Below are 14,681 nucleotides of genomic sequence, written 5' to 3'. Positions count from 1 at the left end.
ATGACAGGATATTGGGACAGATTCTCATCTCTGGGAAAAGTTCATTTATTGAGCTGAAAAGGCAGGGGCTTCTGAAAATAACAGATCACAGAGCTTAGATTTCTTTCTTGAATAGGTAACAAAGCAAGATATTGGAGAGTTCAGGTGTGATACTGAGGATTTCAATCCCTGTTTATGAATATAATCTTATACTATCTGATTGCCATGGACTCCCTCAGCATTCTGATTAGTATGGGCAGTGGGGAATAGGGAAGGCCCAAAGCTCCTCATCACGAACTGGACCAGGAATCCAGCAGATGATACTGTTATTTTATTGCATTTTTTCTGATGAATTATTAGTACTAATAATTCTGTTACTCTGAGACCAGTTCATAGTAACTTAGCCAACCCGGCTTCAGTACAGTACCCAACGCTCCCCACATGTTTACAATTGTAAAAGCGTTGCTAAAATAGCTTTTTCAGAGCAAAATACCCAATGCTGTGATGCAACATATAGTTTTCCTTAACACCTGGTGCTTTGCCAGTCCTGAGTAATGTGTTGCTCATCCCATACTCATGCCAATAAAAATGTTATACTATGGCACATCAATACCTTATCTATATCTATATCTATATCTATATCTATCTATCTATCTATAATTTTTCTTGCCCCAAATGAAGAATCTGACCCAACTCTCATTGAAGTCAATGGAAGTCTTGATTCACTAGCAGTTGGACTGGACCCAAAAGCATTAGCATCACCATCTAAAACATCTTTGTAAGTTTTAAAAACTGTTGGGAGGATGGGAATTGGTATTTAGCAATAAATGTTTTCTAGATTAATTAATAATAATTATACTTATATATACCGATACAGCTCTCTTCATCTTCAAAGCAGTTTAAAGATGCTGGGACAAATTGTGCTCCTCAGTCACATGCTTTCATAACTGAAATCAGCAGAGAAGTATCCAGGGAATTGAAATGTAGACTTTAGTGCATTAAGAACCTGAACCAACATTGAAGTCGATGGGGCTACTCACTCACTTACAGTTAGGCCTGTGTTTAATTGTTTTGCTAGACTGGGACTGAAACGCTCAGAACCTTGCAGGAGAGAGCCCTAACTAATTAAACTTCACAACACACCTGAGAGGTAGGTGAATCTGTAAATGTAATTATCACTACTTCTACAAATGTAGAAAACGAGTTGGAGAGGTTAGGTGTATTACCCCAGTCCTCAGAAGAAATGAGTGTCAAAACTAGTATTAGAATATAGAAGCATCTGATTCCCAGTCAGCAATTTCTACTATCCCGCAAATGTGCCTCAACCCTATTCCTTAAGGGCCAGCTCAAGGGGCAGTTTTGTCCCCATGGCCCATTTAATTCTTTACTCCTTTCCTAAGAGTGCCAGCAAGGAAGACTATTGTTACCAATTGCACAGGTGATGTTAATGACTAGGAACTGCAATAAGACCACCAACCTATTTTTAGTAGTAATAATAACAATAATAATATTAATACTTGCTGTTTATATAGAACTTTGCATCTTCAAAGCCCTCAGCTATTAGTAACAAAGTAATTCTTACACCATTCCTAAATCACCAATCAGCTGTCACATGGTAATGACTTTTGGTCACTACTGACCTGAGTCATATTTGGATGTGAATACTTTCAGCCTGAGGCCGTGGAACCTTGTTGTCCCATTCTGTGGGACCTAAAAGTAGCCCGCAGATCTGAGCCTTTTTTGATTTGTCTAGAAGACCTCAAAATGATTCAGTTCACTTTGTGTTTCACACTGGCCTTGTTCTAGGTCATGGTTGAGTTCACATCTTTTCCTAAAACTATGTATAATTCTTGCAATCAGTACCATGCAAATCATAGTTAACCCCACACTGGTCTCATTGTACTGTATTTAGAAACTTGTAAATACTTACATTCCTTTGCTTATTTGCTAAATAATGATAGTTTTCATAGGTGTACTTGTCAGATCTCCTTTGACGCATCTTAAATAGCCTTGCACCTCTGTTGCTGAGTATTGATAGTTCCTCCACCATGATGTCTCTGGGGATGCTGATTTTCTTTCCAAGGTCTAGGCCATCTGACTCTATAATATGACAGACAAGCATATGCCTTATGAAATATTCTTCTCTGCTTTCCTTAAATGCTGCTTTTTGCTAAATAATACTTATTATTATATTCCCTATATCTGTAGTCCAACAAGAAATGCACTCTCATTCCCCAGTAACATCGTCATGCTTCATGCTGTATTAGTGAAATAACTCATTTCTGGAGGAGTTATGAAGTACACCGTAGCCTGGAATGATCTCCTAAACCACTGCACTGAGAGCCTGATTTACAAAGGTGCTGAGCGCACACAGCTCCTGTTGATTTCAGTTAGAATTGTAGGTGCTCAGCTCTTCTGAAGATCAGGCCCTTGGTATATTACAATATAATTTCTTAGTGATCAGTAAAATCCTACTTTCACTGAAGTCAGTGCCAAAACTCCCTTTGACCTCAGTCCTGGACCCTTCATAAATCAATATATATCCTGGACTGGAAAGAGAAAGAACTCCTCAGCCTATTTTACACATATCTTCCTATTTCTGATTGCTTGCAATAGTTTTTGTCTCAATGATTCACTCACATTCAGATTTTTTAGAAATTTAAGGCTAGCTTCCTACTGTAACAGAAGTTTGTATTAGCTTGGAGCCACTACTTAATTGTTTTATTTAGAGAATTTCAGAATAAAAGTCCAGTTTATGAAAATGAAAGATGTAACAATGAATTAAAATATGCTTTTAACAACTTTTACATGATTTTTGCAGAATAATTATCTATTTTTTTCCACATTGCAATTGTTTAGCAATTCTCCTTAATTGGAAAATTACAAGCAACCCTTTTCAAAAGTTTAACAAATGCTGGAAATCTTATTACTGCTGTCAGTGTTACTTAGGTCCCTGCTTGGGAAAAAAGATCATTTCCGTGGCTTTACATTGTAACCCTAGGGCACTTTGATAATTAATATGCATGCATGGGTGGTGGTGGAGGGGGAAGAGTAAGATTGCAGGCAGAGAGCCCTGTATGGCATAAACTTCATTGTCAGTCTTATGGAGAAGTTCTGGAAGTTGGGCTACTAGTGGCACTGAATATGCTGACACTGCTTTGAAGAACTCTGTCATCTGGTGTCCTCAATTTTAAAGCCTTTTTTTACTCTTTACACCATGATAACTTCAGTGCTTAGCAAACTATTTTGTTATTAATTTCTTTCTGCCAGAGTTTGGAAAGTAGCCTTTGTCACATGTGGCTGTAATTATATCATCCAGTAAAAATAACATTGTTGAGAATCTTTTCCTACTTTGTCATTTATTATTACCCCTGCTCATCATTTTAATAATTGAACTAGGGTATGTCTACTGTGATGGGGCAAGGCCAGATGGCTACAGTAAAGTAGTGAGGAATAGGTATGTTAGCCCCAGGCTAAACAAATCCCTGGTACCATGGTAACCAAATGGCAGTTGCTCCAGGTTAATCAAGACACCTGGGGCCAATTAAGATCCTTCTAGAAAGCAGTGGAGATAGCTACATTGATTGGGACACCTGAAGCCAATCAAGGGCTGGCTGGAACTATTTAAAAGCCTTCCAGTTAGTCAGTGAGGCTGTGTGAAGGCTGAGAGTGAGAGTTGCTGGAGGACTGAGGAGTACAAGCATTATCAGACACCAGGAGGAAGGCCCTGTGGTGAGGATAAAGAAGGCATTTAGAGGAGGCCATGGGGAAGTAGCCTAGGGACTTGTAGCTGTCATGCAGTGGTTACAGGAGGCACTATAGACAGCTGCGATCCACAGGGCCCTGGGCTGGAACCTGGAGTAGAGGGTGGGCCTGGGTTCCCCTCAAGCCTCCCAACTCCTGATCAGACACAGGAGGAGCTGACCCAGACTGTGGGTTCCACCAGAGAAGATCACTGAGGTGAGCAAATCCTCCAATAAGCGCAGGACCCACCAAGGTAGAGGAGGAACTTTGTCACACTACACTGGCAGAGTTACATTGCTGGCAGTTACATAGCTGCTCAGAGAGTGCTGAAGGGAAACTGTTGTTGTGTATTCATATTCTCTGCTGCCTGTGCAATAGTACTTGTGGCACTTGCATTGGTATTTGGAGTGGTGCACTCTGGGCAGCTATCCCACAGAGCATCTCTTTCTCTTCTGCTGCTAAGAGTTGCGGGAAGGTGGAGGGGGTCATGGGGCATCCTGGGTCCTGTCCCAATGCCCTGTGATGCATTGCTTCACATCCCAGTAGTCTCTGTGCTTCTGTTCACATTTGGCACCCATCTTTCAATGGTTTGTGTACTGCGTGCTCTGCCTCTTCAGTCTGCAGGAATGGATCCTGCACAATTGACCAATATGCTGCTCGCTCTCACTAACACACCATGAGTGGCAGTGGAGTTATTCCTTAAAGTACAAAGGCAAGAGCAGTTTGACATTGATCTCACCACGCATAGTAGCTGCGACATGAGATTGCTTGTGGCATTCATGGAGGTGCTGACCACAGTGGAACGCTGTTTCTGGGCTCGAAAAACAAGCAGTGACTGGTGGGATCACATCGTCATGCATGTCTGGAATGATGAGCAGTGGCTGCGGAACTTTCGGATGAGGAAAGCCACATTCATGGGACTATGATGAGCTTGCCCCAGCCTTGCAGTGCAAGGACACGAGAATGAGAGCTGCCCAGCCCATGGAGAAGAGTGTGGCGATTGCACTGTGAAAGATGGCTATTCCAAACTGCTACTGATCGGTCGCTAACCAGTTTGGAGTGGGAAAGTCAACCGTTGGACTTGTGTTGATGGAAGTGTGCAGGGCCATTAATTGCATCCTGCTCCGAAAGACATGACGCTGGGCAACGTGCATGACATTGTGGATGGCTTTGCACAAATGGGCTTCCCTAAATGCAAGGGGCGATAGATGGCACGCATATTCCAATTCTGGCACTAGACCACCAAGTATAGTAATTGGAAGGGATATTTGTCTATGGTTCTCCAGGTGCTTGTGGATCACCTTGGGCATTACTGGCCTGTTCGGGAAGCTGCAAACATTGACTTTCTTTCCAGACCACAAGATCACTGTAGGGGAAAGTCAAAATGCCCATTCTGATCCTGGGACACCCTGCCTACCCCTTAATGCTGTAGCTTATGAAGCCATACACAGGGAACCTTGACGGCAGCAAAGGGCGGTTCAACAACAGGCTGAGCAAGTGCAGAATGAATGAGTGTGCTTTTGACTGTTTTAAGGCCCACTGGCACTGCCCATATGGGAAACTGGACCTGGCCGATGACAATATTCCTAAGCTTGTAGCCGTCTGCTGTACACCATAGTATTTGTGAAGAGAAGGGTGAAAGCTTCACTCAGGGCTGGACTGCTGAGGCTCAGTGCCTGGAGGCTAAATTTGAACAACCAGAGACCAGGGCTATTAGAGGTGTGCAGTGTGGGGCCAAAAGGATCAGGGAAAGCCACTAATATTTGTTGCTATGCTTGGAAGTGCAGTGCTTGTAATGCTAGGAGGTGATTGTGATTGGTGCAGACAACACACTGTCAAGATTTAAGAAAATTGCCTGTTTTGCAGGTTTTTGTTTGCTTTCAATTAATGGAATAAAGATTGCTTTCAAACCAAAACAATTATTTTATTGAAAAACAACAACCGGAGGGGAGAGACAAACAAATGAACACATCAGCACTGTGGGGGATGGGAGAAGGGAGGATCCCAGGAGGAGGTGGGGTCCCGGGACGGTTAAAGATTTGTGTATGTCCAGGTATCATATGCAACCTTGTCCTTTGGAGTACAGTGCAGAGGGACAGGTTTGAGTGCAGTGGGTAGCTGGAGTTCACAGGGCTGGACTGTGTAATGGGGCAGGAGTGGAATGCAGCAGGTACAGACTGGAGCCAGGAAAGATTGATGAGAGTGTGTTGGCGGTGTCTGGGGAGGTGCATGTGAAAGAGTTTTGCGACAGCAGCTGCAGGGGAGGGTGGGTGCCGAGCTGCTTGGGTTGCAGTCCTAGTAGCACGTGAAGTGTGTCTGCTTGGTGCTCCATAATGTCTAAGAGCCATTCCATGGCTTTGTTCTGGTGCACATTCTCCGTTTGGTCCCTCTTCTCGCTGTCCCACCACTCCTTCAGTTCTTGTTTTTTCAGCCGCAGAGTGCATCATGACAGAAAGTCCTCTTTAGTTCTTCAAGGCCACTTTCTAATTCTGCACAGCCGTTCTGCCAGTGATAACAAAGTGGGAGGCTGGGCTCCCAAGGTCAGATCTGTGAAACCAAAATGCAATATTTTACAGAAGCAGTATTGTTTGTAACGCACAGACCACTGATTCAGTTATTTAAAACACAGCCACTATTCACATACCTATCAATAACTGGCTGACCCCAGGAAAGCACACATGAGCCACAGGACCCCCAAAATGGTGAGTAACTGCAGGGGCAAGGGAAATCAGTGTTCCAGGACCCTGCTGTACACTGAGCACGTGGTTTTTGGGGAGAGCCAGCACTGTAAGAGGGGCCTTATAATCATTCCTGTCCCCACATTTTCCATAGGATGTGATCATAATGGAAGATATCTCATTGCTGAGGATGAGCAGGGAATCAAGGGAGAGTCTTCTCCAAGAACACGATTTCCACCTTGGCCCATATAAGGCTCGCTTGTGTGCAGCAATGGTCCCCCTTCCCTACCCCGTGATGGCAGAGTGGTGTGAGAAAGTTACCGTTAATTGGGCAAGAAACAAAGCAGCTCTGCCAAAGAGCCTGCGGCAGTGGATTGCCCAGTGTCTCCATGAGAGTTTCCTGGAGATCTCTGTGGCAGATTCCCATCAAGTGAGGGAGTCAATCAGCAGCCTGTTCCACCGCTCAGATTAGGCATGTGGTGGTACACACATCATACAGACATAAGCCTGCTTTCTTCAACCCTCCTGCCCCCAACAGCTCGCTTCAGCAATTCCACTTACCACGGGCCTCCTCTCCTGTTTGCGCTTCGCCAAGCTCCAACCCCTGTGATTGGCTAGCCTCTTCTGGGATACAGAAGAGCTGGCTGCATGCAGCCAGACCTCCAAGTTGTCCTCTGCCTCTGGGTCTCTCTCTCCCTCTACAACCTCATCCAAGATTGCCCCTTCTGGCTTGGTCCACTCTTGACTGGCATGCGAGCCACCAAAGTATCCACAGTGGCCTTCGCAGTGGGGGTGCGATCACTACCGAGTATTGCATCCAGCTCATCGTAGAACCGGCAGCTCGTGGGCGCAGCACTGGAGCTGCGGTTTGCCTCCTGCGCCTTGTGTTAGGCATTCCGGAGCTCCTTCACTTTGACCTTGCACTGCAGTGTGTCCCACTCATGGCCCCTTTCTGCCATTCACTGTGAAATCTGTCCACAGGTATAATTCCTACGACTGGAGCGCAGCTGGGACTGGACAGCTTCCTCTCCCCAAATGCTGGTGAGGTCTAGCAGCTCAGCATTGCTCCAACCAGGGAATCGCCTGGTGTGTGGAGCAGGCATGGTCACCTAGAAAGATGTGCTGAGACCACTGCAAGTGTCACCAAGCAAACAGGAAGGGGACTTTACCCTCAGGAATTTAAGGGGTGTGGCTCACGGTTGGTCACCTGTGGGCAGGGCCAGCTCCAGGCACCAGCAAAGGAAGCAGGTGCCTGGAGCAGGCAACAGAAAGGGGAGGCACTCTGTCCGTTATTGGGGTGGCACGTTCAGGTCTCCAGTGGCAATTCAGTGGCGGGTCCTTCAGTCCCTCGCTTCTTTTTCGGCAGCAACTCTATCACTCCACTTCAGTCTTCGGCAGCACTTCAGCAGCTCAATCACTGCGCTTCAGTCTTCTGCGGCAATTCAGTGGCGGGTCCTTCACTCCCTCTGTCCTCTTCAGTGACACTTCAGCGGCAGCTCAGTGTTGTTGGTGTTTGTTTGTTTTTTTTTCTCTTCACTACTTGCGGTGGCAAAAAAGCTGGAGCCGGCCCTGCCTGAGGGTAAGGCAGTAGAGTTCAAACTGATGACCAGAGAGGCGAGAACATGCATTGTGGGACGTCTCCCGGAGGCCAATCACAGTGCTGTAATTGACCAGGGTGTCTACACTGGCACTGCAACACTGTAGCCCTGGAGCAGAAAGCTCTACGCCTATTGCCAGTGTGGTTTTTTTACAGCGCTGCCACTGTGCAGTTTCTGCGCACTACGTGGCTTGGCAGCATGTACACCTTGGGAGTTACACTGCAGAAAGCTGCTTCACTGCGCAGAAACTTCCCATTGTTGACAAGGCCTTGGTCTCTGTGGGTGTTTATAAGCTTCAGGACCAGATATGAAGTAACATCATGCTATGCAAAACTGCATTGAGGCTCCAATATGAATCTTTGCTCTGCTTATTCAAGGTGACATTTTGGTATGTGTTTGATATAAGCCCTAATTCTTTAAATATTTTTATGCACTACAGAATATTCAGGCTTCAGTTAGTGTGTAAATGTATGTAATATAGTAAAATGAACTGAAATCAAATTACATGTTGGAAACTATTTAATTTCTTCCAGGGCATCCACACAGAAACAAAACTTAACTTTGCATTACAAATTACAATAGGGGAGCAGTTGGTAGCTACAGTAACATCTGATATTAAATAAGAACTGAAAAAAATATTTATTTTCAGAGTTCATTTCTATAGTTTCTCATTTTTAATACATTGTGTAATATCAACTGGAAGCTTAGTGAACCTAAACAACATGAATTCTTGATTTCTGGCAAATATAAATCTCTTCTGAATGACAGACACATTAAATACTTATCCCAGGCTGCTGAGATCTTGAATTTCCCTTTAACTCACAGAAAGAAAAGTTTGCAGGCACTGGACTTGCATCTGGATTGGCTCAGTTCTGCTCCTACTGATGTCATTCAGATTTTTGCAGTTGACAACAACTGGAGCAGGATCAAGCCAGCTATGGATAATGCCAGGAAGAGGAGAATGCACTTCTGCATTAAAAATAACATGAGCAAGAACCCTGATAGCCTCCTGTTATTTAAGAAAGAACAATAAAACTAAGAGTTCAGCATGAAAGATGTCTCAGCTTGCCCACTGCCTAAACAATGCCAGATAGTGGTGATTTATAGGCCTCATGATATAGTATGCACTAAGTATGGGCTAAAGCCGCAAAATTTTGATTCAGAACTTCATTTTGAACAACCCCACATCCAAAAGTCAGGGGTATTTGAATCTGGTGCATATCGCAGCAGGCATCCTGGCTGGTTGGAGTTGACAATTTCACCTCTTAGTCCACCAATATTTTCATGTAAAGCAAAGCCTCTTTCACTCATGTTTTTCTCCATTCCCTAGAACTTGGCCTACAATGAAAGTTTGTGGGAATAGGGTGGAGAGAATTCAATTCAGCCACACCTCTGCTCCATACTGAATGTTAAATATTTTGGGCCCCGCCGTTCTCTCGGACACACACTGTCTTCGATCTGTATGCAGAGCTCTCATTTATGTTAATTCAGCTAGGATCCAAACACTTTGTAACCAATTGTGTGGTGCTTTGTATCTAGGCAGCTTCCCAGAAATGTAAATATGAGATTTTACTCCAGTCTTCTGAAAATTAAAATCTAATCTGCTGTCTGTTTCAATGATGTGCAGAGGGATTGCTATGGTGTCAGTGCAATGAGGGTGATGAGAAGCAAGAGAAGGTGGTGTTTAGAGGAAGACAAAAAGATCATCTCCAAATGCAAAAGTTAACAATTCACAAATTGACACTTAAATCTGCAGCTCCATGCTTTAATCCTGATCTTAACCTTTTAGCCTCAGTTCTTTCTCTGTTCCTGCCAAGTCCTCCCTGCCCCTTAAAATGGTAACAACGTTCATTTTAAATATGATTTATATATTTCCTCCCTCATTCAACCCCCTAATCTCTTAGAAGATTTTAAACTGGAGGATTCAAAATATCATCTTGTAGATGATACATTTTAATCATGAATATTGGATAAGATATGTTTATCACATAATCAGAAATAAGAATCTATAAACCTCCACAAAAGGTAGTTAAATATGTAGCTGTCGAAGCATGCATTAATGATGTTATATAGAAACTAGATTTAAAGGTGAGCAAGGAGTAATTAACAGATATCAAGGGCTTCCTTCACAAAAAAATACATGAAGATTTTAAAAAATGAATGAGCCAAGTATATTCTCGTATTTTTAAAAGTAAATTAGACTTCAGCCTATCTTAAACATTTTGAGCTTATTTTCTACTTTCATTTAAACCTATTACAGTGAAATCAGCATTTGTGAAAGGTGAAGATTGCCAGGCCCAGAAAGTAAAGCCCTCTACAAAACAGGTTTATCCCAAGCAGGAATAGTCCAAGTCTTCCTCCATCATTCTACCAATCCACCTCCGCTCAACTGTGGAGGCCAGAAAAGGAGAGATTATTATTCACCCATTTAATACCTGGACTCTCTCTTGAGAAAACAAAAACATGCCTATTAGTTCCTACTTTTGTAGTGTTTTTCTGATGTGGACTTTGCCCACTAGGGATGGAAATAACAACCCATATTGATTTCACACAAACCACTAAAGAACTGGTGGAGAGTAACAACTTTCAGGCTCTGCCAGCCAGGCCCAGATTTGAAGCAGCGATGTAGAGCTAACAGGCTTTGTGTTGAATCAGCAATTATAAGTCTCCTGGTATGAATCTGTTCACAGAGTTTGACTCTCTCTACTTTATCTTAAAATGTTATTTAAAACTGATTGAATAAAAATGAGTCCTCTTTATGCAATAGACCTGCTTCAAGCCATAAGTATTTACTTTACTCAGTAAAATACATTTTTACTGTTTTTTTTTATTCCTGTTAACAATACAGAGCCAATGCCATTTTGGGAGAATGAGTGGGATTCTTTTGTATGGCTCAAGCAATATAATTGAATTGTTAGCTAAATTCCAATTGCAGAATCATTATTACAGATAATGATGCAAAAACCAAAAAGAAAACAGCTCAACTTTAAGATCTCAGGTTAAGTTTGCAGGCCAGCAATTAGGGTGAAAAGGATAGGCCAAATCAAAATCCCAGATCCAAGCTTTTTAATCTTTTTTTTAAAGGGTCAGAACAAAACTGTGGTCCTGAACTTGAGGATTTAAAATTCACATTCCAACCCAAATTTCTCCAGATGGCTAGAAAATGTCCAGGATTGGGAAGTTTTTCATTGATTTAAAGTATTGATCAGTGAGTCTCAAGAAGTTAAACACATCCAATAGCTTGACTGCTTCTCCAAGGCTTGTCTGAACATCAGTGGTTTGGATATCAGGTTGGAAATCTCATGACAGAAGACTTCACAAGATTTCTAGTATGACCAGGTTTGGGCTGAGCCAAAGACACCAAGAGGGCAGTTTTTCATAGTCTTTCAGTTTACATTCCCAGCTGAAAACAGGAAATGCAGAAGTGAGTAAAATAAGTTAACTAAACTTCTTTGAACCTCAAAAAAAGCCTGGATTCAGTTCAATCATATGAATGCTGACTAAGTTTAGATGCAGCAGCCTTTTGTGCCCACTCCCCAAAATCTTCAAGGCCTTCTGAAGAGCATCTTTCTCCTAGCCCATTCTTCCTTTGCACCTTCAGTGAGAAGGATGGACTGTCAATCTGAGATTCCCCCCCCATAGACAGACTCCAGTTTTTCTCCTACTCCTAAATCCTTGATCTTCTACTTTCACTTGCAATCAGGTAATAATCAATGTTTTGAGCTGCACTGCTGCCTGCTACACTGCCTCTGCCCCATTCAGGCCTTCTCCTGTCATGGGTCCTATTTCCCAGTTCCAACAACATTGTCTTAATCCAGAGATGGAATCAATTCATTTCCAGTTTCCAGTGAAGGCTGAGTTGTTTCTCATACCAGTTCCCTATGCCTAATCTAGATTTTTAAAAGAGAGGTCCAATTGTGTGTGTGAAAATGTGAGCAATTGTAAATTGTGTTGAGGTTACCTTGACTATAATTGCAAAGTGGGTATTTACACATGCCTTTGCATGCATAAAGTTATGATCTGTACTCATAACTGCAAGGACTGTACATGCAAAGATAGGCACACACATTTTTAAGCATGGATCTTAAACATCGATTTAAAAATTTGACCGATTAACTAATTTTGCATTAAAACTGGATGTGGCCCACAGCAAATGCCTAAATGATCCATTGGACGATTTAACTGATCACTGCAGTCAGCTTTAACAAATGAGTTAAATAAGATAAGATACTTCAGAGACAATTATGTCATATGTGGAACATCTAAATAATCCTAAATTGGCTTCAGTACAGCTTGGTTTACATAGTCTTTAAATACAAAGACATGGGATCCAGAAATGGCATCTACAAAAAATATTGCAAATGTCACTCAGATATTAAACTGTTTAATAAAACTGCATTAAAAAAATCTAACGGGTATATTTACAACAAAATGTGAAAGGAATGGGTAGGCACTTACGTGGGCAGATTCTTTTTTGTACATATACAAAGGACTTAATCCTACTTTCCTTGGAATCAAATTTGTCAGTAAGTTATCTAAGTTATCACAATACATATGAGCAGGAGAATAGAGCCCACAGTTTCGTAAGTAGATTGAAAGTTAGGTCCTTAATTCATAGTTAGGCACCTAAACCAATGGCCTGATTTTCAAAATTGCTGAGTATTAAACCCCTTCCACAGACTTCAAGGGGGACTACTAGATGCTCACCACTTTTGAAAATTAGGCCACGTATTTAAGCACCAAAATAAGGTTCTATGGATGGCATTTTCAAAAGCATCTGAGTTAGGAGCACAGTCCCAGTGCAAGTCAATGGGACATGCGCTCCTAAATCACAAAGCACTTTTGAAAGTCTCATGTTAGGAGGATAATCTTAAGCACCTACTTTTGAAAATCAAGCTAAGATTTTCATAGGTGTTTCTATTTCCCTCAAAATGGCAACAGAAAAGTTGAATTTTTGCTTAAAAGAACAGCCAGTAACTATGTATTGGAGAGAAATGACAAGAGCTAATAAGGTTTATTAATCCCAATAGCTAGCTTTGAGGGGAAGAAGGAGAATAATGATACAAATATTTTGATCATGGATATTAAAAGAAATGGAAAACAGGAAAAATGATATAGACAGATAATCATGTTTTGTATATGAATAGTCTCGTAAAATGGAATCCAGTCATGATATTAGCCCCAAATAATATTCTGAAAGGCTATCCAAGCAGAATGTACATCAGCTGTTAGATTACTTCATTCCTTCACAACAGTTGTTCATCTGAAAATAGCTTTCAAATGAAAAGAGACAACTACAAAAGGATTAGTTACCATAGGCAGCAGATACCCCCACCGGATTATCTATGACAGAATACCCAGAGCTTTAAGAGACTGTGAAATTAAAAAGAAATGTTAGGAAGGGGCTAAAGGAACATAGGACATACAGTAACTGGTTTTAGCTTATACCATTGCCGTGGATTTCCTTCATAATGGCGGATGCTTGTTGTTTCCTCTCTTTGACCATGGCAGAATGTGATAACATGGTGATTGTCTGGTGGGGTTTTCCTCACTGAAAAACAAAAAATCCACATTTTTACATTGTTAAGCCTGCGTGCAGAATCTCGTTGACTTTTGTTTCTAGCATTGTCTTCAGAATAATTAGTGAGTATACTTGTTTCTCATTTGGCTAAGCTGTCTTTTTAACAATGCCAAAGACACTGGCAATCATTCTGAGCAGAGACATGTTCTCCCACTCAAGGATAAGAAGTCCTGAGTGACATACTGTCCTTTGGCTACACAAGATCTGTGGCAGTAGTCTGGGCCTTCTCATTTCCACACACTATGTTTAAAAAAAATTGCAAATCTGTGATTTATTTCATATGCTGTCTTTTGTTAACCCTTGATCTACAGTCTCAAAAATAGGAAAAATTCTGGCAATCTGCTTAAAGTGACAGCAAAAAGGTTGATGAGCTTGCTAAAGCATCTTTAAATAAGCAAAGAAAGTGGATTCCCCACTGAATAAAAATATACATCTTATTTTATTCCTGAGATAGAATGTTACTTAAATGTCTTCTATGCAACAGATTGTAGGAAAAAACAATGTCAAAATATTTCAGGAAACAATACACTTACCCTATTGTTAGGCTTTGTTGTGCAGAAAAAAGCAATCCCAATGCCTTTTGGTGAAGTTTCTGGAGTTTATGAATGGGGATGACCTGCCTGGTCCTGGATGGTTTCTATCCTTCTGGTTGGGTCTGCATGGTACCTAGTACAAGGACAAACAGGGGGCTGATCCTTTCCAAAGAGACTGGCATCCAACTGACATCAGCCAGCTATATATAGAACCAAACACTTCAGCTAGTCATATCTTCCTGGTGAAAGAAGAGAACAGAAAGGATTCCGCTGTACCCACCACAAAGAGAGTGTATCTCTTCCAGAGCTTATTGGGAGATTTCATGGAATGCTCTCGTCATACTTGTTCAGATCATCCCATCGTCACCTTGAAGAAGAATAATCTCCATGTTAAAACCAGGGGAAAGACATTTAAAAATAAGGTGATAAATATATGATGAGGAAGACTATATGATGGGAATGGAATGGGCTAATCCTTCAGTGAAAGATAACACCGTGCCTTTATAGTAGCTGATGACTAAAGTTAGTGGCAGACGGCTGATGGGGTACAAAGCCTACTCTTAAAAAG

The 14,681-nt window shown here is 41.9% G+C and overlaps 1 protein-coding gene across 2 annotated transcripts in view; it reads right to left on the bottom strand.

The window, feature by feature from the left end:
- Positions 1-14,261, bottom strand: part of MYOZ2 (myozenin 2) — a 28,050-nt gene extending 13,789 nt beyond the window's left edge. Inside the window, exons 1-3 of one of the 2 annotated variants that reach the window (XM_032762558.2) lie at positions 14,114-14,261; positions 13,448-13,550; positions 1,910-2,079 (exon numbers count right to left, since the gene is read on the bottom strand). In XM_032762558.2, the coding sequence (XP_032618449.1) occupies positions 1,910-2,079; positions 13,448-13,523 (246 nt within the window). In that variant the 5' untranslated portion in view covers positions 13,524-13,550; positions 14,114-14,261. Of the gene's footprint in view, positions 1-1,909; positions 2,080-13,425; positions 13,551-14,113 lie in introns of those variants that run through there. The other variant, XM_032762560.2, reaches the window with a different exon arrangement.
- Positions 14,262-14,681: the final 420 nt, after the last annotated feature.

This window comes from Chelonoidis abingdonii, chromosome 5, assembly GCF_003597395.2.
Source record: "Chelonoidis abingdonii isolate Lonesome George chromosome 5, CheloAbing_2.0, whole genome shotgun sequence".
Taxonomy (NCBI): Eukaryota; Metazoa; Chordata; order Testudines; family Testudinidae; genus Chelonoidis; species Chelonoidis abingdonii.
Note: the sequence above shows the minus strand (reverse complement) of the source record. Positions and strands in the feature narration are given on the sequence as shown.